Source organism: Tachyglossus aculeatus, chromosome 17 (assembly GCF_015852505.1).
Source record: "Tachyglossus aculeatus isolate mTacAcu1 chromosome 17, mTacAcu1.pri, whole genome shotgun sequence".
Lineage (NCBI taxonomy): Eukaryota > Metazoa > Chordata > Mammalia > Monotremata > Tachyglossidae > Tachyglossus > Tachyglossus aculeatus.
This window is the reverse complement of record NC_052082.1, coordinates 44,748,140-44,771,932: the sequence shown is the minus strand read 5'-3', so window position 1 is coordinate 44,771,932 and position 23,793 is coordinate 44,748,140. Positions and strand designations below refer to the sequence as shown.

General features: G+C 49.5%; 1 protein-coding gene across 2 annotated transcripts in view; it reads right to left on the bottom strand.

Moving 5' to 3' along the window:
- Window positions 1–2,412: 2,412 nt before the first annotated feature.
- The window catches only part of TBX4 (T-box transcription factor 4), a 31,854-nt gene continuing 10,473 nt past the window's right edge, over window positions 2,413–23,793 (bottom strand). Inside the window, exons 3-9 of one of the 2 annotated variants that reach the window (XM_038759627.1) lie at window positions 18,629–18,748; window positions 16,587–16,734; window positions 7,579–7,731; window positions 6,096–6,184; window positions 5,707–5,942; window positions 4,873–4,879; window positions 2,413–3,025 (exon numbers count right to left, since the gene is read on the bottom strand). In XM_038759627.1, coding sequence (XP_038615555.1) covers window positions 2,413–3,025; window positions 4,873–4,879; window positions 5,707–5,942; window positions 6,096–6,184; window positions 7,579–7,731; window positions 16,587–16,734; window positions 18,629–18,748 — 1,366 coding nt within the window. Of the gene's footprint in view, window positions 3,030–4,872; window positions 4,880–5,706; window positions 5,943–6,095; window positions 6,185–7,578; window positions 7,732–16,586; window positions 16,735–18,628; window positions 18,749–23,793 lie in introns of both variants that reach the window. The other variant, XM_038759626.1, reaches the window with a different exon arrangement.

Genomic DNA, 23,793 nt, shown 5'->3' with positions numbered 1-23,793 from the left:
GGGGAGGTGGGGAGGGATTTTGCCAGGCACTGACTCATTCTCCCTAGGGTGAGGTTAGCTCAGCTGAGCTCACCCGTCTGTGTTGCTGCTCCAGGCTGGCCTGGGCTTTGACTCTAATCTTTCTCTCTCTCTCTCCTTCCCTCCCTTTCTCCCTTCCTGTCCTGGTTAAACAGCTCCACAAACCTCCCCAAGAATTCCCCCAGGGAGCGGACACCTCCTTGTATCTGGTCCAGGTTCTCCCAAGCTGCCCGAAAAGAGCTTGGAGCCGGGAAGCCCAGGCCAGCAGCCAGGGAGCAGGCCAGAGACTCGGCTGCAGGCTCCCTGTTGGTCAGGAAGAAACTTCTGTCCCCCCAGGAGTCCTTGGTAAACACGGAAACCAACTTCTCCAGCGGCAGGGTCAGCCAGTGCTGCAAGTTGAGCAAGGGCCATTATCTTGGAAAGAGAATTTGCTCTCTGTGTCTGCCCAAACCAACCCGCAGGACAGTTTCCACCCCAGTCTTGCCACAAGTGGACCTGGCATCCTCCTGACAAATGGACACGGGTCCAGGACCCCTGGCCTGGCCGTGCCCAAGGTTTTTTCCAGAGATTGCCTATTGAAAGTGGGAAGATATGAGGGACTTCCCTTCGGCGAAGACAACTTGGTCCCCTGGCAGAGAGAGATTTAAATGCTCCTGATCCTATGCTGGGTGTGCCCCACCCCTGCTGAGTCCAGAAACGGGACTGGGGGTTCTCATTCCAGCACTGCCCTCCCACCTCTCCTTGTGACTCTCTTGTATATCAGATCTGGAAGTGACATTTAAAAGTGACCAGCATCTCATGGCAGAACTCGGCTCTTTCTCGAGAGGCTGGCTTGATCTCTCAGGCTGAGAGAGAAGCAATGTTAACCCCAATCGAAGGGACCCACAGTCAGGATTGAATGCACCCAGACACGGCAGAGTTGTAAAATGGCTTTATGTTCTGATACATAAAATAAAATGTCCATGCTATGTAACAACACATAAAGTTCACCACCTGTATCTAATGTGGTTTCTAATAGATTGATCTGTAGTATATATATATATTTATATATATGTTTTTATCTAACCAATTCTTAGTTTTTACATCAAAATGTGTAATAAAAAAATCTTAAATAGATGCCTTTCCAAAACCCTTGCAACATTCATTTTATTAAGTATTTTCACTTGTAAAAGCAAAGCTGAATTGGACATGTGGCCTGCATTTGTGATATATATTTATATAATATATATATAAATAGCTATTCAGCATGCAAAGTTTGTAGTGATTTCCCAAATGTAATTACAGCCCACACTAGTCACCCATGGAGTCTGGTGACTTTCAGTATGGCAGATTTAGTTGAAAATAGCCTCTGTGGCAAAGTCCTTAGAAGGACTCTGTCAGAGAAATATGAGTTTGGGGTTCGCTGAGCTCCCTGGAATGGATTAGTCCGAAGGAGCTTGTGTTTTCTCAATTCTCAATTTACTGCTAGCAGTCTGCTTCCTTCCACGCGGGAAATCTCTCGGAGGCCGAACCCGCTTCGAGGAATGCCTGAAAGCCGATCCAGAATGGTTTCCCAGCTGCCCTGTTTGGCTAGATTGCTTTTAATTCTGGGAGGCAGATGGAAACCACAGATTTCGGAGGGATTGATGCCACAGCCAAGATCACTGACAAGAGGGGCAGTAGGTTACGTGTTTTTCCCTGATGACTGACTAGTTGATGAAAATACTCTAAGAATAATTGGCATCACATGGCACTTTGCACGTCTGTGGCCCTACCCAGCTGAGAATCCCCCTTCCTCTTCCTCCTCAGACCTCAGGGAAGGTGGGAATTCTTTCCCCAAGATGATGAGTGAGGAAGCAGCCTGCCCAAAGCTAGTGAGAGTCCGTGTCACAAGCCCCAATCCTGGGCTGACGTTACACACATCCTTTCTCTCAGCCAGCAGCCCGGGGATTTAGAAAACAAGATCAGGGACCAACCCATGCCTTGAGGCTCTCAGCTCCCCCAGAAAACAAAAGCGGAAAGCCATCAGATGAGCACCTCTATGCCCCAAGATTTCAGACAGTTTCAACCTACAAGGAGACCTGTCTGCTTGAGTGAACTGGAAATGTGCTGAAAACCTCATAATAGTACACAACCCCGGCAGCCCCGAGGGGCTGTGTTGGGAAGAGTCCTGTCAGATAGTGATGGGCCCAGGCCAGAGAACTAAAGTTTCTTCCTTGGTCACTGTTCTGTCTTCCTGACACAGCATCAGCTGGGGGTCAGAAGGGCGGTGAACTGCCTTCCTCCTCACACCCTTTCTCTGAAACACGTGTTTGTGTGGGTTTCTCTGTAGTGCCGGTAACCCACGGGTACTAACACTGGATTAACATTGTCCTGGATCGTAGACGTTCTCTGTCGGGATCCTGGGCCTCGGAGTCATCCATCAGTCCAGTTCTCCACAGTTCCCATTCCTGCGTGATACTGTAAGGACGATTCTCTAGACAAGGAGAAGCTCTGGGAATAAAGAAATTCGTTGGCAGTGTTCAGGTGTGGAGATGGGGGCTTCCTCTCACAGCCCGGCGGGAGCCCACGCTCTCGGGGGAAGGAGGCAGGTGGCCCCCGCTCCCGGCCCTGGGACTGCGAGATTTGATTGTAGACGCTGAAGTGGGTGTTTCCTGGTGGCGGGGCGCTCTGGCTGGTGATGGAGGGGAGACGGGGCATCATGGTGGTGGCAGTGAAGTGGGTGGGAAAAGGCTGGTATGGCACAGTCTCCATCGTCTGGACACTGTAGCTGGTGTAAGGGGTGACTGAAGTCCACATGTTACAGCTCAGAGGGGGCGGGGGGAGGTCATCCACTGCTGACACCCCGGCGATCTCAGCCCCCGAGCTCGAGTACATACAGGCCTCCCGGGGGGTCACCTCGCTGCAATAGGATGGACTCAGCATCTGTTGGTCATAAGGGGGAGGCGAGCGGAAATAGTGATCGTCCCCAACGGAGGAGGCGGCGTCCAGGTAGGAGCGCTTGCAGGGCAAGTCCAAGTGCCGGGTGCTCTCTGCCAGGACAGAAACAAGCCTGTAAGGGGAGGCGCCTGCCAGACCGCCCCTCGGGTTTCAGAGACATGGATCCTTCCTGCACTTTCCTGTCTATGGCACCAATAGGGCTCTCAGAGCTGTTTTTATTACCTGCGGTATTAGCGTGTGAAGGAGAAGGGAAGGAGTTGGGGCAGAATCCATGTGCAACACCATAAGCCAGCACAACGTGCATGAATCCTGCAGTTGGGGATTTATCCAATAAATTTACCCAGTTTAATCCTCCACCTTGCTGCTTTCCCAGCTCTGCCACTTGCCTGCTGAGGGACTTTGGGCAAGTCTCTGAACTTCTCCGCACCTCAGTATCCTCATCGGTAAAATGGGGATTGTCTGTTGCCCATGTGGGACTGAGTCCCAAGTGGGACATGGACTGTGTCTGACCTGATTATCTTGAATTTACCCTAGGGTTTAGTACGGTGCTTGGCACATAGTAAGCACTTAACAAATATCACAATTATTATCATCATTATTATTATTTCCTAGTTTGAGTCTGGACAATATTGTGAGACTCCAAGGAGAAGAGGAGCTTTGAGACTAAACCGGTTTACTTTCATGAAAAATTCAAATAGAATGCTTTTGCCTGGATTATTCAGGTAGTTGAGGTTAGATTGGTTTCTCCTTGAATTTTCAGGAAAGATAGCTTCGGTTTCCTACTTTAGATCTGGCCCGAAAATGTAGAAACCATATAAATCCAAGCTGTTACAGTTGCTATTATATTATGGCACATATTTCCCCAAAGAATGTTAATTCTGAAAGATACCTTCCTAAAACCTACATTGAACAGAAAATAGAAGGGGTTGGATTAGTCAAAGAAAAAATCACCTTCTATTTGGAAAGATAATATCTGTTCCTCCCATATAGGATCCTGCTGATGCTGATGTCCCCAGTCCATCTGAAAACATTTAGGGGCTGTGGTTTCCATAACTTGGCGATTTCTGTTACCATAGAGATAGTCACTCTTTCCTGCACAGATAACCTGACCAGGGGGACTCTGTAGCCTTTCTCTTGATACATCCAAGATGTCTTTGAAAAGGTCTTATCATATCCTCTCTTTCTGCCCTATACACACTGCTCTACATTTACCAGGTACCTTGCTGACGGTTTTGGACATGTTTCTAGATAAGGCCTAAGGCCTTTTCAACTAGCCCTCTGTCCCCCATAGCTCACCCCTCACCCAGTCTGTGTCCCTACTCCACCTCATTCCACTCTTCTCCCCCTTTCCTCTGAATTACTCAGTGGTTACACCATTACAGGAGCATGAGGGAGAGGAGTTGCTTGTGGGAAAGCACTCTTTGTAGCGCTAGTTAGAGCCCTGTATGGGCTAAATTTCCCAGGCTTCTTCTTTATTTTGGCTTTAATCTCCTCCTGTATCTAAATATACATTTAATATATTTAACCAGGAAGACACAGACAGCAAGGAGAGAGGAAGGAGTATAGCCCAAGCCTGAATTAACTGAACTGGTCTCATCTTCGACCCTGTTCTTGCCTGGGATCCGGGGTCAGGCCCAGTCTTTGCAGAGGTGCCAATCTAAGAAGTTGGTTTATGATGAGGATTTGTGAGCAGAGTCCTCAGAGAGACCTCATTAGGGACCAGTGGCCTAGTGGAAAAAGCATGGGCCTGAGAATCAGAGGACCTGGGTTCTTATCCTTGCTCTGTTGGTTGCCTCCTGTGCAAGTCACAACTTCTCTGTGCCACAGTTTCCTCATCTGTAAAAATGGAGATTTAAGGAATGTTCTCTCTTCTACGTAGCCTGTGAGCCCTATGTGGAACAGGGACTGTGTCCAACCCGATTAACTTGTATCCACCCCAATGCTTAGAACAGTGCTTGACACAGACCATAGTAATACTTTTCATTTTCCTTATGAGATTGGGAGAAGTCAGCATAATCATCCACTCATTTTATTTCTGATGAAGAAACTGAGGCCCAGAGAAGATAAGGGGTTTGCCCAGGGAGATACAATGCTAAGACTAGAACCTAGGTCCTCTCTCAGCTCCACTAAACTGCATTGCTTCTTGGAGAAAAAGATGATGCAAGTTTTGTAGATGGTGTCTAAAATAACAAGAACTGCCCTATCCTTAGCCTAAAATGAAAGCTTCTCAGCCTGCAAAACCTACCCCATCCTCAATTAACTGATAATCCTCATCTACTCCACAAGTCTTTGTAGAGCCTTAAATGAATGGAGGATAGAATTCTTAAGGACCAAGCGGAAACCACCAATTTCAGTGACTCGTGGCCCTGGGGACATGGAAAATCAAAATCCGCAGATAATCCAAAACCCACTGTAGCCTTTCACCTCCTGACAATGTTTCTCCTCTTCCCTGTTCCTGTCCCTCCTCTGAGGAAAGTTGAAATGACTAAAATCAGAAGGAACAAGGAGGAACAAAGAGATCTGGATAATTCATCCCTTCTCCTCAGGAAGGGTCCCAGTGTCCAACCTCTGCCTTTATGCTTCATCATTTGGTAGCTTCCCCTCCCACCAAAGGGGCCTTCGGGCTCCTCCAGGAGAAAATGGAGAGGACTGGAAGCATCCTCCAGCCCTAACTCTCTCAGAAGACCAAACAATCCATTGCCAAGAAAACCCAGAGTGACAGCCAGCAGAAGGTCTAGAGTAGAACAGTTTGACGGGAAGGACAGTTACCTCGTCTCTTCAGGCAGTGATAGAAGAGCCCTGAGTCTCTCTGTGCTGGGAAGGTGTTGAGGGGCAGGTCTTGAGCATCAGCTGTGGCAAACTGCATGTGGGCACCATTCTCATATTGATAGTGCTGCAGGGCCTGGTGGGGGCCGTGCAGGGGGCTCACATCCGGCTTGGTGGAAAGCTGAGTGGAGACAAGTCTCTGTCGCATGATGCTCTTGGAGATCACAGGGTATTCTTTACTGCAGGGGGTGGGGTGTAGGGGCGGGGTAAAGAGAGACTCAGTTAGCACCTGCTCTGTTGTCCCTGGCCACGCCTTCCCCTCCCCCTCCCCTCCAGGCTTCAGCCCTGCCAGGGTTCAGACACTGGTAGGGAGGCACCGATTCCCCTCACACCTCTGTAGCCGAGCCACACGTAGGTCACTATCGTCGCTGCCCCGGAAACCCTTGGCAAAGGGGTTGTTCTCGATTTTCAGCTGGGTGATCTGTCAGGGGAAAGCAAAAAATAGTCATGGGCTTGCTCCTCCCTGCACCAAAATCTGCATCCCCAGGAGAGGCAGAGATCCTGTTTATCAAAGCCCCTGGGGACTTCTGGGGCCCGGGACCCAAGAAAGTAGTCATCATCTCACCTCCCTTGACTTGAGTCCCTCCTCCCCTCATCCCTCCTCCCCTCACTAGAGCCCGTCTTCAGGCCCTGTAAACAACTCTCCTTCCTCTTGAGTCTGTCTGAATGGTTCTCCCATCCTCTTTTCACCAAACCACTTCCTTAAAAAAGTCTACTGACATCCCACCTCCACCAGGAGGTCACCCCTAATTGACCCTCCCACTGAAACGCCAGGTGCTCCAGGAATCCCTCAACAACTATAGGAAGAGTGGGGAAAGTAGTTCAAGTGTGGAGATGGCGCAGGTGATGGCTTGGAGGCAGCTCTCCGGCGGGCCAGAGACAAATTGGGGGAAAGGTACAAGCCCCACACCTTGTTACCCACACAAGTTATTACAGTCAACTCTCAACTATCTGGGTTATAGAAGGAGCAGCAGAGACAGTTGAATAATTGAGATATAGGATCATTCCCAAACCTTATTTTAGCCAACAGCCTGAACCTCTACCCCTAGCCAACGAGGAGCTAATATGGAACTGCTTTGGGCCAGGCAGGGGCGGGGGCGGGGGGGAGGCCTCTATCCCAGGAACAGGACCGTCCCCTCCCTGAATCCCACGGCTCATTCCCAGCAGGCCTGCACCCCAGGATACTATTTCGTGCTTTTTCCGTCTGGCAACCCAGCTCTATGGGCCAGCCCGACCCGGCATCCCTTCCCGCAGCCGTGCCAAGGAAAGAGGAGAGAAGAGGAAGAGAGACAAAGCAGCCGCTGCCTCAAGTCCTAACCACAGTGCTGGCTCCTCACTGCAGCGTTTCAGACCCACATTCCTTGTGTGTCTCCCTAAATGCATACACAGTAATTACTTTTCACTTGAGATTTACGAGTCAGCTTTGCTGGTCATTATTAGATTTGCTTGCAGTTCTGAGTGGCATCCCCAAGTTTATGAGCTCCTCGATTCATTAGGCACCGGGTTGAGGGCTGCTGCCAAGGTATTCCTACCACCCCCCCTTTGCCCTTGGCCTTCTCCTCCTCCTCCTCGGCAGCTGCGTCTAGCTTTCCCTGGTCCTTAATGGCTACGGGTCTTTTCTGGGAACTAGCTGTCCTGGCATACACCTGGTGCCTGTTCTGGCCTGGCAGCTCTCGGGCTCGGTTTCTATGGGGTCCACGTGCGGTGCCTCCCCACAGTCCCTGTTCCCTATTAGCAGGGCCACTGGGTAGGGGCTCCCAGCCAGCCTCGCTGGGTTTTGGGCCGGCGGACGGTGAAGGGGTGCGGAAGGGGTACCTTGTGGTTCTGGTACGAGGTGACTGAGATGAAGGAGGTCTCTGGGAACACGTGAGTGCAGAAAGCTGTATTCTTGGAGCCAAAAGCGTTGTTCTCGTCAGCCTTGACAATGTGCAGCCGCGGCTGGTACTTGTGCATGGAGTTGAGGATAATCTGGAAAAGAGCCGTTGTGTGTGAGGCCCCTGGCTGCTGGGGACCACATGCTGCCTGCACGGGGGCCACTGGCCAGAGGGATACCCGGAGTCCCCCTGGGTGCAGATAAGACTCCCAAGCAGCTGGGCTAGTGAGCCAAAGTACGGCCCTTAAGAGCACGGGCTTTGGAGTCAGAGGTCATGGGTTCAAATCCCGGCTCCACCAGTTGTCAGCTGTGTGACTTTGGGCAAGTCACTTAACTTCTCTGTGCCTCAGTGACCTCATCTGTAAAATGGGGATAAAGACTGTGAGTCCCCCTTGGGACAACCTGATCACCTTGTAACCTCCCCAGCGCTTAGAACAGTGCTTTGCACATAGTAAGCACTTAATAAATGCTATTATTATTATTCCCAGGGGCAGAGGCTGAGGGCAGGGAGTCCCGTCACCTTCCCCCAGCTCTCGGACTTGTGGCTGATCTTGGTGGGCGACTCAGGGAAGAGTGGAGGGTGCGAAACCCCAGCTCCAAGCTGTCTTCCTTCCCTCATCCCCCACTTACCCCAACCTCCCCCAGCCTAGCCCGGCTTAAACTTCCCTTAGTTTCCCTCCATCTACTCCCAGGGGCTGGAGCTCAGACAGGCAGAGCCAGAGCCGGGGCTGCGGCTTTTTCTGGATGCCCCAGAGGCAGAGGCTGCTGCTCCCCTATGACCTGGGGAGGCCCCAGGGTGACCCGGTTGGCCCCCAACCCTGCAGGCTGGGAAACAGTGGCCCCGATCAGAGGCAGGAGAGGGAGGGTCCCGGGCCCTTTCGGCTCGTGGCGGCAGGGCTCTCCCCACGGTAGCCGTGGCGGCATTGTGTGCCATTAAAATGTATTTTTTATTGTTGACAGTTTCCAGACAGCCCCCGCCCCCCACAGGAGGCAGAATGAGGAATTTGGGGCATTTTATCAGTGCAGCCCGGGCCGCCTGTTAACCCTTCGCCTGCCGGGCTACTACTCCTTTCCCTTTCCCTTTTGGCTCCTTTCCCACCCACCCCAGGCCCCGCTTCCTCCCAGCCCCAGTGTGGCACAGTGCGGGCTGGGGTTGGAACAGAAAAGGCCAGGGTCAGGGGAGTCGAGGGAGGGCCTGGCATCTAGAAAGGCCCAACCCGAGGGAGGTGGTGACCTTGGGAAAGCCACTTCACTCTCTGTGCCTCATCTGTAAAATGGCAATTGAAATTGTGAGCCCCACGTGGGACAGGGATTGAGTCCAACCTGATTTGCTTGTATGCACCCCAGTGCTTAGTACAGTGCTTGGCACATAGTAAGTGCTTACTAATACCCAATTACTATTATTATTATTTCCCCACCCTGCACTTAGGTCAGTACTCCTTGACTTTGATAACGAACCCATCCCCGTAGTACTTACAAATATATCCCCATATTCTGCCACTTCCCCTTTGTGTAATTTTAATGTCTGTTGTTCCCACTAGGTTGCAAACTCCTTAAGGACAGGGATTATGCCTACCTACTCTGTTGTACTGTATGCCCCTAACGGCTTAGTACAGTGCTCTGAGTACAGTAAGTGTGCTCAATATAGGCTATTAATTGATTGACCTGGACTGTCCCATCCTCTGTAATGAGCTGGCTGTGGGGCAGTCATGGCCAGAGGCAGTGGTAGCCAGACACCGGGGCCTGTTTGTGAAGTTCCTAAGTGACAGTTGAAAAGAGACGAATCTTTGCAGGGATGGGAGAAGAGAAAGCAGTAGTTTGGGTGAGTCAAGCCTCAAAACCCCCAGGAGGGAAATAGATAGAAGAGTGGGGGTGAGAGTCAGGAAAAAGGCAGGGAGAGGAGGGAAACTTTTCTGCAGTTCATCTAGCTTCTGAAGAGCACCGTTTGGTGACAGAATGGGAGAAGATTAAAGACACCGTTTGGTGAGGTTGAGGGATGATGGGTGGGTTTCATCCCCCTCCACAGGCTTTCCCTTCATCCTAACACCTTACTGCACATTAAAAGGCATGCCCAAATCTGGGCACCTACAGCACTGCTGGCCTAGTGGGGGACAGAGGGGAAGCACATGACCCTCAGGGGCAAAGAGCAGAGGGAAAAAACCTTTCTGGCTAAACCCAGAGGGACACTGCGAAATTGGAGCTGCTAGAAACTGCTGGATAATGCAGACACAGCTTCAACGCAGGCTGACCAGAGAAAGAAAACAGGCCAAAATGAGAATAGAAATGCCACAGCCTCAGCTACCTACACGCACAGACACACACACACACACACACACGCACAGAGTATCTTCACAACATATCTTCCCATCTCATTCACCCTCCCTTCTCTGTCATCTATGCAATTAAGTCTACACTCCAAAGCACTTAATCATCCCACCCACACTGCACCATGGTGTAGTGGATAAAGCCCGGGCCTGGGAGACAGGCGGTCATGGGTTCTAATCCCGACTCCACCACTTGTCTGCTGGGTGACCTTGGGCGTATCACTTCACTTCCCTGTGCCTCAGTTACCTCATCTGTAAAATGGGGATTGAGACTGTGAGCTCCTATGTGGGACAGGGACTGTGTCCAACTCAATTTGCTTGTATCCACCCCAGCACTTAGTACAGTGCCTGGCACATAGTAAGTGCTTAATAAATACCATAAATATTATTATTATTATTTATATCCTTATACTCTGTTGCTTTCCCTTTATGACACTTTAATGTCTGTCTACCAACTCTATTGTATTTTGCTGTACTCTCCCAAGCACTTAGTACAGTGCTCTGCACACAGTAAAGGCTCAGTAAATGCCAATGATTGATTAAAGTTAGCAATAATTACTCAATTACTTTGCACCCTGTAAAGAACCAGATCACTTTGGGGCCCATAATAGCCTATATGGTTCTCTTCATCAATCAAATTAACAGTATAATGGCCAAATTTCCACTTCTCATTTTTCTGTCCAGACACAACAGACCCAAGAGATCAAACCTCGCCAAGGAGGGCAGGATGGAAGAGAAAATTACATCATTTAGTGACAACACCCCAAATGATCAGCAGTAACCAAGAAGGAAAAAAGCAGAAGGACAAAGAGACCCAGTAGCCGAGCCAGAAACAGTGAAATCTCTCATCCCCAAGCCAGAGAGTCAGAGTCACCACCCCATCACTTCTAGGAGAGAGGCGAGGCCAGTCGGATCAGTTGAGACAGGAAGGACATAAATGAGGAGTCTGCAGACAGAGGGAACCCAATACCCCCATCACATGGAAGAGATAAAAAGTGAGGGTGAAAGAGCTACAGACACCTGTTCTGACATGGCCCAGTGACTACTCCTTCAATCACTTGTATTTATTGAGTGCTGTGTGCAGAGAACTGTACCAAGCATTTGGGAAAATACAATGTAAGAGAGCTGGCCCTCTCATTAGGGAATCTCTCCCAGTGACTCCTATTCCCTACCCCTTTCAGCAGCAAGAGAAGTGCTCTTGCTATCAGTGCTCTCAGCTCCATCAGAGAATGAGATGGGGATGGGGAGTTGGGGAGTTGGGGATGATGAGGATGATTCTACTCTCTCCATTCTCACTGCCCCAAAGGCAGCTGAGACTTTGGGATGGAATACAGCACTTTCCTCTGGGAGAAGGAGCTCAGAAGGGATTAAACACCACAACCAGGCTGGAGGTGGTCTTTTGGCTCAGATCCACTTGGCGAGAGGCGACAATTCAAACTCCCCTACCCTGGGGTAACTGGAACTGAACTTGTGCTCCATAAAGCATGGTTAGACTGTGTGTGACTAATACACACTTCACTCTGGGTTGGTGAATTATCCAGTTAATTTGATACATGTAGACAGCCAAACCGGACAGTACGGGCCAAAATAATCCACATGGATCAAATTAACCAGATAATTGACAAATCTCCACTTCCTTTTGGGCTTTGCCAAGAGCCTTGATCTAAGGGGAAACCATGCTGAGCAGACACACCAACAATCCCTGGGCCTCAGTGGGAAGGGAGATGGGCGGGTAGAAGAAATCTCTTTTCCCAGTCTCTATGAATGAGTAAACTTTGCCAACACTGCTCCAAAAACCAAGCGGGTTAACCGGCCCATCATCCCTCTCTCCAGCTGTACAAACACATGTGGCCCACACAGACAGCGCGCTCTGGCTGAAGCTGCCTGCTACGCTTTTCCAATGCGGAAGTATTTCTGGAATTCCAATCACCAGTTATTCCCCACAGAAAAGAGTGTTCCCATCTAATAAATGGCAGCCTGGCCAAGCCCTCCCCACTCCCTCTTCCACCATGGCTGGCACAGCAAATTAGTACAGAGAAGAGGGAAGGATTTTTTTCTATTGCACCTAGTGATGAGAGCAGCTCCAAAGATGTTCCCAGTAGTCATGGTATTTATTGAGTGCAACACACTGGATTAGCACTTGGGAAGGTAAAGTGAAGCAGAGGACATACTCCCGGTCCACAAGGACTTTACAATCAAACAAATAGCTCACCCTGCAATGGCTACAAACCTAGGCTCCGGAGCTTGACAGGTTTTCCACAAAAATTAGAAACCAGAATGTAAGTTCCTTGTGGGCAGGGAACGTGTTACTCCTTTATTCTGTACTTCCCGAGTGCCAAGCACAGGGCGCTGCAGCACCAAATGGGTGCTTAATGAATACTACTATTACTATTGTGATAGGGGGTTCTTTCAGATTCTTTTAGTAGATGAACAAAGTTTGCCATTCCAGAGAAGCCAGAGGCTGCTTGGAATCGCCTATCCCAGTACCACCTTCTTCCCCTGGCCAAGCTGCCTCTGAATCTGAATTATCTCCAAATTCTGGGCCTAATTCACAGAGAGGGCTTCATTTCTTGGTTTCCAGACTGGCAGGTGAAAATTGCCAAAACCAAATGGAACACTTAGCAGTCCATTCAGAGCTGAGGGGAGAAAGTGGTTGGGGCAGACCAAGAACAGAAAGGAGTTGGACTTGGAAAAGAAGAGGACGGACGCAACTGGTGGATGACTTCCAAGGACTCTGGTACCACTGGTGAGGCACAGTCAGACTAGGGCGCAGCCCCCTTGTCTTCATTCTAGCAGATTAGAGGGAGTCAACTGTGCTCCTTGCTGCATTCTAGATGGAACTGGAGAGCAGAGGGGAGATTAAGGGTAAAAGGGGCTTGTCCATGGTACCTGGCCCATTGAGAGTAAGGAGGAAGTCCTGAACCATAAATTTCCCAAGTAAGCAAGCTCTGCTGGAGCCAAGACTGAAAACAGAATCAATTCTAATTCAGGCTGAGGTGTTTGGGGCCCTGAATTTCGGGGATAATTGTCTCAGTGATCCATTTTCTGCTTTGCCTGTAAACCTGGCAGGAGGGAAAAGAGGAATGAAAGAAGGTAGGGAGAAGCTAAGAGGAAGTGGACTCGATGACACAGTGAGTTGTCCCCCATAACCCTCATCCCAACAATTCATTAGAAGACACACCTGACTCAAATCTTGCTGATAAAGCCAGCAAGTGAGCCAACCAGACATCCTGCCTTCCCACACAACACAGGAACTAACATCTACCCCATATGAGAGTGAGTTTTTAAAAGAAGATTTTCAGTAGAAAACTACCACAGCTATGAAACCTTGTGGGGCAAATCTGACATTCACTTGCTGACTAATGTTAGCAATGAGTGGGTTCAAATGGATGAAACAAATACCAGGAGAGGTATTTCAATCTATCAATATGACTGATTATTCAGTAGTATTTATTGAGTGCCTATGGTGAGCAGAGCACCAAGTTCTAGACTAAGTGCTCAGTAGAACTCAATAGTGTTAGAAGACACAATCCTTGCACCCAAGGAGCTTAAAGATGCAAATTACAAGTAAGAGGGAAAAGGAGAAGGGAAAGATGGATATGTGTATGACTAAGGACTCAAATGGTATAGCATGTACAGCGAACTGTACAGGAGTGCTAAGGGTGGTTGCAAAGGCATCAGGGTGGAGGCCAATCAATCAATAGTATTTTATGTGCACTTACTTTGTGCAGAACACTGAACTAAGCACTTGGGAGGATACGCTACAGCATGATCCCTACCCTCAAGGAGTTTATAGTCTAGGGGGACTGTTAGAGGCAAGTCTCATGAATCACTACTCCTGCATTCCAATCCACTCTAGGGCATCCTGATGTTGGCACACCTGATGGACACAAAGTGACACTCTCCACCTCCCCCACCATCTGTCTCCACATTCTACTGGCCAGCTTGGGTGCCCTCAGAGTAGACTCAAGTGCAGGTGGGTTGGAGTTGCGGCAAGGCCATATGCATTAGCTGTCAATTGAGCAGATATGAAGGCCAATCAAGAGGCCCTTACAAAGAAGCTCTGTACAGCCTTGCTGCCTGGTCTCCTTAAACCAAGAACTCTTAAGGTAAAGTGAGCTCAAATGCAACAAAAAACTGGTTCCTAATCCCACTTGCACTAGTAAAAACAAGGCAGAGAGCACTGGAACTATGAAGCAGCTTGTGGAATTTACTCACATCCTTTATTTACCCCCACCGCAAACTACCATAAAGTTAGCTCCTAAGGACACAAAAACAGAATGAAAAAAAGCAATGATCTGTACACCTAACCGAGGTATCATGACTTAGAATGGCTGCTTCAGGCAACTGGCAGGGAGGGAAGGGGTGGTGATGATGGTGTGATCAAAGGAGAGGAGGAGGAGGAAAAGGGGGTCAGGGAGAAGGGCAACGGGGAAGGAGATTACGAGAGGTGCTGTTCCGGCTTTTTTGGAAGGAGAACCACCCACCAACCTACTCTATCAGCTCCCTCCAGTAGCCAAGCACGGGTACCACAGCCATGGATCATTCCATTTTCATTTCCAAGAGGGGGAGTCTCCAGAAGTTTCCACCAGGTTTGACGGTTTTATGGGGAAACATGATTAAAAGCTGCTGCGTAAAATCCCTTTAAGGAGGCTCTGAGTCCCTTTTTAAACCTTGTTTGAGCTTATTCCCATCTCACTTTTGGCAAGAGAAGACCTTTCCCTCTCCCCACCCCATAACCCCCATCCTTATGCTGTCGCCCAAGTTGCACCCTCCCCCTAGGGCCTGTGGATTAAAAAGGCGCCGCTCTGTGTGTGTAAGGGACGGGACGCCTGCCCATCTCAATCCTGCATAGACCTCCTGGATTCTAAGGCTCCTTTGCTGAGGCCCTGTGGGGAGGGAGCCTTGATTATGCCTGGTTCAAGGCCATATCCTGAGGGAAGGGAAAGGGCAGACTGAACAGCTATGCTGGGCCAAGGTCATCAGGCACAGGAGGCTGTGGGAGTAATGTGTGGTTTTCTATCAAGGAGGCTTAATGGAGAAGCCCTTTTCCCTTTATGCCCCACGGCCCTTCAAACCCAAAGAGTTTTTTTTAAAAAAGACCACAGACAAAGATAGTGGGGTTCAGCTTAAACCCTAAACATTGGGGCAGCGATTTTCCTCCTCTAGGGGTACTACCAGTCCCACCCATAAACCCTTTTGCTCAAGGAATTCTAACAATACTACAAAAGTCCCGAGACACTGTGGTATATATCCATGCTGTGGGCACCTCTACAGAGAGGAAATGTATTATAAGATGCATCTACAGACAACTGTACTGTCCTACTTTCATTATGGCCCAAAATAAAAAGGTCTGCATGCTTTTTCTAGAACTGTGGTTCATAAACTCACTGAAACATTAGGCTCACTGAGCCTTAATTTAAACTAGTATATCCACCTAGGTGGTTTGGTGATTTCAGAGCACTCATTTGGGTTGAGACCTTCATGCAGTATGAGTAAGGGTTTCCTTATTTCCTTATATTGACAATTGAATTTTAAAAAGTATTTTTATCTCTGGCCACTTTGTGGATAGGAAAAGAGTTCACGTATTTATAATGAAGGAGATGAAACACATAGTAGGAGGTCCTCAATATGGATTAACAATAGATGCTGAAGAACAAGCCCCTAGGCTAAGGAAAGTTTAGTATGAGAGGAGGGGGGCAGTTTAAAGAGTTCCCTACCCCTGCCACCACCAAAATGCTGCTGGTCATTGCTTCTAGTTTCAAGATGCAACATTTCTGAGGACTCTTACCAATAATTTGAATGATTCCTAATAGAAAAAAATATACAAATTTAAGTTATCTCTATGTAGATACTTCATAGTTTAATTGTAGGCCATATGAAAAATACACACCACACTATGAAAATATGAAACCTTTCACCGCCATATGAAAAATACACACCACACTATGAAAATATGAAACCTTTCACCGTTTATTCTAATGGCAAAAACCTGTGCAGCATAAATGTCTATGTTAAGGGTGTACCACTTATGGTTGCCCCTTACTGAGCTACTCCAGTGGTGTTTCATTCAGGTTTCACTGGACCTCTTCAAAATGACTCCCGGTGGGACTAACAAGCCCCCACCAAAATACATACGCATCCATTACTGGCTGGGAAAATCTATACAATATATCCACATATTACACACCCCCGTGCTATACACAGACTACATACAATCATATCTACGGTCATCCTGGACCTCCATGACACTGGCCGTCTAGTCCTGAACTGACCGTACAATACAGTATCCATGCTGTGGAAGATAACTCCGTTATTTCCCAGTCCTACATCTGCAATACACATGAATTAAGATTTTCCAAATAAAATGTTCCCTCTTTTATGGGTCTGCTGAAGCCAGATTGGAAAATAATGAGCTTATGCAACCTGCTTGGGAGTGCCATGCATCCAGCCCGGACCAAGGGGTCAGGGTCAAACCTAAGCTGAGGGCCAGAGAATTCCACCCAGGAAGCTCAGCTGGACACTTGCCAGTGAGAGGCTGTAAGCACTCAGATGGCCGAGGGCCCCATCTCCTCTTTTTGAGCTAATTCTCCTCCCCCAGCTTTCTAGCGGGGCCCCACACTCACGTGACCAAAGGGGTCCAGGTGGTTGTTGGTCAGCTTCAGCTTCTGAAAGGAGACCAGCTGCCGCATCCAGTGGGCCCCGGTGGCAGGGGAGTCGGGGTGGACATACAGTCTCCCAGGCATGGCAGGTTCGGCCTTACCTGCCACCATCCTGCCAACACAACAGCCTTTGTTAATTATTCCCATCTCAGATTGATGGCTCTATTTTGCCCCTTCCCTTGTCCCTCAGGCCCAGCCCATTGTTTCCTGCTAGATTAATACAAAGCTCCAGCATCCATCCACTCTTCTCTGGTGAGTGACAATTTAAGCCAGAGGAATGATAAGGAATTCTAGTTTTCAGTGGAAGCAGACTCGGGAAGTTGGAGAAACAGATGGGGCGATAACTCTGATTAACTTGTATCTGCCCTAGAGTGCCCTATCTACCCTAGAAAAGTGCTTGACACATAGTAAGCACTTAACAAATATCATTATTATTAATATATACAACAACCTCACCTACCCACATCGTCTCTCTTGGCTTCCATTTTCCCAACTGTGAATGAAATAAGGATGATATCCCGGCAGCGAAGATTGCCAAGGTACAGCCTGAGCCCCTGGGTGCTATGACATTTGCCTCAACTTACTCAGCAAGTCAGAGGCAGAGCTGGGACTTGAATCCCCAATCCAGTCCTGCCTTCAACGCAGGCTACCTCCAGAAAGAGCAGCCTGCTGGGAAAGCCTCCAGAGAAAACTAAAGGTCTTGAAGCTCTTCGGAATCCAGGACCCCTGGCCAAGGCCATGATTAGGGCTGTGCAAGCAGATGCCCAGAAACAAAGTTGGGCAGTGGGGAGTGGAGGGGAAGTGGGGGTGGGGGACGGCTAGCAGTTTATGATTCAAGACTTGGGACAGGCGAAAGGAGGGGGAAGGGCTAGAAAGCAGAACCACCTCCAACTCCTAAAACTGTCCCTACCTCAGATCAAGCCCAAGGTGGTGTTAAGAGCCAGAACCAAGCCTCCTGATTCCATGCAAAGCACTACTAGAGCAGCGTATAGTTCTAGTCTTTAAACACCTTCCTCCGATCCTCCTGTTACAAAATACTCTGGTGGTGAGCTGTCAAATTGCACCGGAACACTTCTATCTCCGGTGTCAGTGTGCATGAAAGCATGGCAAATCCAGGTTACTAGCTTGTTTGGTAGCTCTCCAGCTACTCCTTTAGGTCAATGCCATAAGCAAAACATCTTAAATGTTAAAAAACATTCGGGAACCAAGACCACATCCTGAGCTAGAAGAAGTGAAGGGGGAGCACCAAACAGCCTTTCACTTGGGTACAAAAAGTTTACCTGTTCTCAATCTACCTTCCCCAGGAAATACATGGGAGGGAAACAATGTAACTTATCTAGAATAAATTGTTACATGTCCCAAGCAAGAGGGAAAGAAGCTATTCACAAGACTAAATTTAAAGAATAACAAGAAATGCTCAGAGTACTCTATACATACATAAGCATCCCCTGACTCCAGGTGGAGAAACTGAAGCCCAGAAAGGAAAAGGTCCCAGGAGAGAAGGGAGATGAGGAATAAGTGGCTATTGGCCAGTGAGTCCTACATTTAGTCCCACTTTCCCAGAGAAGCTAAAACTGCGGAGAAGTCAAGATACAATTCCTGTTCCTCCCTCAGGCTTATATCTTCCCTTCCTTGTCCCCATCTCCAAGTACAGCTAACTCCCAATTATCCATAGATGGAAAAGGAAGGTGAGGGGGAGGAAGGAAATTACCCAGATGATCTAAAAACCTCATTTTAGCCAATTGCATAGAGCCACTGGTAAGGAGCAAAATAGGCTAAGCTAGGACTCCTTGCTCACCTGCTATGGAAAGTGGTAACAAGTAGCAAAATGACTAAGAGGAGAAAAATGGCTTGGGAAATCCACAAACTGGATAATCAAGGGTTGGTTCTACTCTGGAATTGAACTTCAACAGGTCCCGGCAGAATGAAGTACTTCAGGAAACAATTCCTAGGCTACACAACAGGAGGGAAATAGCCGGGAGCACAAGAAGCCCGCAGCCTCTTACCATTTGTTGTCACAGAACTTGTAACGATGATCATCCGCAGGGACAATGTCAATCAGCAAGATGTATTTCGTCTTAGGGTTCATGCCAGTAACCTTCACCTTGTAGCTAGGGAACATCCTCCTGGGAGAAGTCAAAAGGAAACGGATGAGTGGTCTGCCAGAAATGGTGGTCTGCCAGGGCCTAGGCAGGGGATAGAGCAGACACTATTCAGAGTGTTTTAAAAGGGTCACTATACCCAAACCTCAGCATCTCATTCCTCCTTTTTTCCTCCCCCATCACAAACTGGAGCCTGGAGCACAAGACCAAGTCTGGGGTGGGTAAAGGATAGAATTTCAGGCCCACGTCCTGAATGCCAGAGTCTCCTAAGAGAGTTGGAGCAGTTGGACCCTGGGGTTTCTGCCAGCTCCTTTCTCCATGGTCTGGGATCCTCCTCACCACAAAATCCCTGAGATATTTTAATTGGCTTGTTGTTTATTTACAAAATTATTCAGATCCCCCCCGGCCCTCCCTTATCCTAGCTCCCACTTCCAGACTCAGAGACTCCTGGAGTTGGCAGGGGCTTCCGGAGGCAGGTGCAGGTCTGACCCACCATGAACAGTCTGCAGTCTGCTGTATTTATTTTTTTTATAGTCTCTAGGGATGGAGCCTCCACAAACTTCCTGTAACAGTGGTGCATGGCCCCCACGGACAAGAAGGTCTTTCCTAAAATGAGTCTGTTTGGCTCGAGTAGTCACTGAAAAGTCCGTTCAATCACACTGGTCCCCAACACTGGTCTCTCCGGGGAGGGGGGAAATGGGTTGGGGTTCTGTCTGTTATACTGTACTCTCCCAAGTTTTTAGTAGAGTGCTCTGCACACAGTAAGCACTCAATAAATGACTGAATGAGTGCTCTCCCAGGCACTTAGTACAGTGCTGTGCAAACAGCGCTCAATAAATACAATTGATTGAGTAGGGGGTGCAGAGGCGGCACTCTATCCTACAGGAGGGCAGGGAATGGGAATGTACAGTCCCTCTAGACTCGAAGCTCCTTGAGGGCAGGGAATGTGACTTTATTCTTGTAGTTCACGCTCCCAAGTGTTGGTCCAGTGCTCTGCACCCAGTAAACTTTCAATAACTAAGACTGAGTGAATGAAGGGCAGGGCCCTTGGGGTTCTGGGGCAGCCCAGGCCAGGGAAGCCCAGCCTCCAGGCCAACCCACCAAACCCATGTTCCCCTTGGGGACCCCTAAGGCAGGGCCCTGTCAATGGGGGAGTAGGGGGCGGTGGTGAAAGGACATCTTGTACGTCTCCCCCCGCCACTGCCGCTGATGCACGCACACATACATGCACAGAAGCCCCCGGCTTTGAACGTCGGGGAGTAGAGGGAAGGGGAGGACAGAACTGGCCGACACGAGGCCAAGAGCCGCTAGGTTCCCCAGGCAACGGGGCCTGTTGACTTTGGTGTGACCAGCCTCCCGCGCACACGCCTCCAAAAACAACACGGGGCCTTGGGGAGGGGTGAGGGGGCGCCAACCGGCGGGACCTGAGCACAAGGCAAAGCCCAGCCAGCACCGTTGCCTGAGGGGAGACCCCGGGGAGGGGTGGGGAGAGCCATTTGACCATTCCAGCGTGGCTGAAGAGAAGCAGTGTGGCTCAGTGGAAACAATATGGGCTTGGGGGTCAGAGGTCATGGGTTCTAATTCCTGCTCCGCCACTTGTCTGCTGTGTGACTTTGGGCAAGTCACTTAACTTCTCTGTGACTCAGTCACCTCATCCGTAAAATGGGGATTAAGAGTGTGTGCCCCACGTGGGACAGCGCCTAGAACAGTGCTTCACACATAGTAAGAGCTTAACAAGTACCATCTCATTATTCCCCACGTCCCTTGCAGCAACCTGCAGGGCAGAGGGGCCTGCAGGGCAGAGGGGCCTGTAGCCCCTCTCCCGGGTGGTCTGGACCGAGGTGAGCAGGGAGAAGGGCGGGGTACACCCGATGGGCTTCCAAGCCCTGTCGCGCCCTTGCCCGGCCGACCATTTTGTAACCAATTCGGGCCACAAAATGGGGGCAGCTCCAGCTGTGCTCCGCGTGGGCCCCCTTCGCGAGTGCCCTGCACATATTCCAGATGTTTCCCACGTAATTAGCCGGGGCGAATGGGAGGGAGGGATGGAGGGGAGGAATAGGGGACCCGGCCCACGGCGCTTTCGGCCTCCCCTCCGGCTCCTAGGTAGAGGGCACCTGTGCAAACACAGGATGATGATGATGGCATTTATTAAGCGCTTACTATGTGCAAAACACTGTTCTAAGCGCTGGGAGGGTTATAAGGTGATCAGGTTGTCCCATGGGGGCTCACAGTCTTCATCCCCATTTTCCTGATGAGGGAATTATTATAATGGCATTTATTAAGCGCTTACTATGTGCAAAGCACTGTTCCAAGCGCTGGGGAGGTTACAAGGTGATCATGTTGTCCCACAGGGGGCTCACAGGATGACAGTCCCCATCGTCCGACATCCTCTTCGGGTGGTGAGGGGGGACTGGGGGCCGGCAGGCGACCTGAGGGCCCTTGGAAAAGAGGAAACGTTCGCCTAAAACGGGGAGACGAACGGGAAAGGGCGTCAGCCTGCCGCCGGGCCGAGGATCCGAGGAGCCGCTCCCACTCGGAGATGTAACCGGCAGGCACAGGCCCGGCCCGGCCCAGGGGCGAGGGGAGGGGCCCGAGTCCTCGCCCATTCATTCCTACATTCATACATTCGTTCGTTCGTTCATTCAATCAATCAATCCGTCATTCAATCGTGTTCGTTCATTCGTGCAATCTTTCATTTATTCGTTTTTATTGAGCGCTTACTGTGTGCAGAGCACTATAGTAAGCGCTTGGGAGAGTACAATGCAACAGTATACGGACATATTCACATTCCCTGTCCACAACGAAAGTACAGTCAGTCATGCATTCGTTCAATCATATTTATTGAGCGCTATCTGTGCGCTGAGCACTGTATTAAGCGCTTGGGAGAGGATGATAAAACAATAAACAGACACGTTCACATTCCCTGTCCACAACGAGCGTACGATCAATCGTTCATTCATTCATTAAATCGTATATATTGAGCGCTTACTGTGTGCAGAGCACTGTCCTAAGCGCTTGGGAGAGGACAATACAACAATAAGCACACACATTCACATTCCCTATCTACAACGAGCATAGGGTTAATCATTCATTCAGTCGTATTTACTGAGCGCTTACTGTTGGCGTAGCACTGTAATTAAGCACTCAGGAGAGTACAATACAACAATAAGCAGACACATTCTCGTTCTCTGTCCACAACAAGCATACAGTCATGCATTCAGTCAGTCATATTTAAGAATAACAAGTGTGCAGAGCACTGTACTAAACTCTTGGGAAAGTACAGTACAACAACAGACAGTGACATTCCCTGTCCACAATGAGCTCACAGTCTAGAGTAGCGGGGGGGACAGATGTCAACACAAGTAAATAAAATTACAGATATGTACATACGTGTTTTGGGGCTGGGAGGGAGGAAGAGCAAAGGGATAAATAAAATCACAGCCTCCACCTGCCAGCGACAGCCGCCGCGGCGAGGATAAATTGGTCCTATGTCTGTTTTTTCATTCATTAATTAATTCCCTCAATTGTATTTATTAAGCGCTTACTGTGGACAAAGTACTAAGCGCTTGGGAAAGTCCCGCAGAACAATTTAGAGACACATTCCCTTCCCACAACGAGCTTACAGTACAAGAGGGGGAGACAGACGTTAATATGACAGCTATGTACAAAAATGCTGCGAGAGTGGGAGAGGGGATCAATAAAAGGAACAAGTCAGGGAGACGCATAAGGGAGTGGGAGAAGGGAAAAGAGGTGGGGGGGTTAGTCAGGGAAGGGCTTTTGGAGGAAATGTGCCTTCAGTAAGGCTTTGAATGAGTTACTGAGCACTTACTGAGTGCAGAGCACTGTACTGAGCGCTTGCAAGAGTACAATATAATAATAAACAGTCACAGAACCAATTTCACATTTGGGGGCTGTGGCACATTGAGGCGAGCTTGCTCGGGGTGGGGGGAGGGGGGAGGAGCGCCGGGGAGGAACAACCCTGACGCTCACTACACGGCAGGGGCATTCCACATTGTGCACCTGCCTCGAGCTTCCTCTTTTCTGGCTGCCCCTCATCTCCGCGGCTCCAGGATCTGGGCCCGTGGACTCTAGACTGTAAACTCGTTGTGGGCAGAGAAGGGGTCCGTTTATTGTTCTATTGTCCTCTCCCAAGCGCTTAGTAAAGTGCTCTGCACGCTGTAAGCGCTCAATAAATACGAGTGACTGAATGACTTCCCAGGCTGCTTACTCAGCTCAGAGCCTAGTCGGGATGGGCGGGGCCTTGTCCGTTGTACTGGGCTATTGTCCCAGGCGCTTAGTACAATGCTCTGTACACCGTAAGTGCTCAATAAATACGATTGACTGATTGACTGAGAAGCAGCGTGGCTCAGTGGAAAGAGCACGGGCTTTGGAGTCAGAGGTCATGGGTTCAAATCCCAGCTCCGCCAATTGTCAGCTGTGTGACTTTGGGCAAGTCACTTAACTTCTCTGTGCCTCAGTTACCTCATCTGTAAAATGGGGATTAAGACTGTGAGCCCCCCCCCCCCCCATGGGACATCCTGATAGCCTTGTAACCTCTCCAGTGCTTAGAACAGTGCTTTGCACATAGTAAGCGCTTAATAAATGTTATTATTAATATTATTATTCCCAGTCTGCTTATGCGGCCCTGAAAGCCTGATCGAGATGGCGGAGCCATGTCCGTTATATTGCTATATTGTACTCTCCCAGGCGCTTAGTACAGTGCTCTCTCGGCACACCGTGAGCGCTCAATAAATACGATTGACTGACTTCCCAGGCTGCTTACGCAGCTCTGAAATCCTGGGGAGGGGTCGGGGGCGGTGTCCGTAGGGAAACTGTCCTTGGATCCCGGCCTTTTTCGATTCCCAGCGGGCCGAATGCGGCCGAAATCCTTCAGTGGTCATAGGAGGTGTCGCGGGACTCGAGAGGCATCCCTCATTCCCTGCTGGGAAAGCCCGAATCCATTGCATTTCTTGAGCGCTTACTGTGTGCAGGGCACTGTACTAAGCGCTTGGGAGAGCACAACACAACAATAGAACACACATTCCCTGCCACAACGATTTTACAGTCTA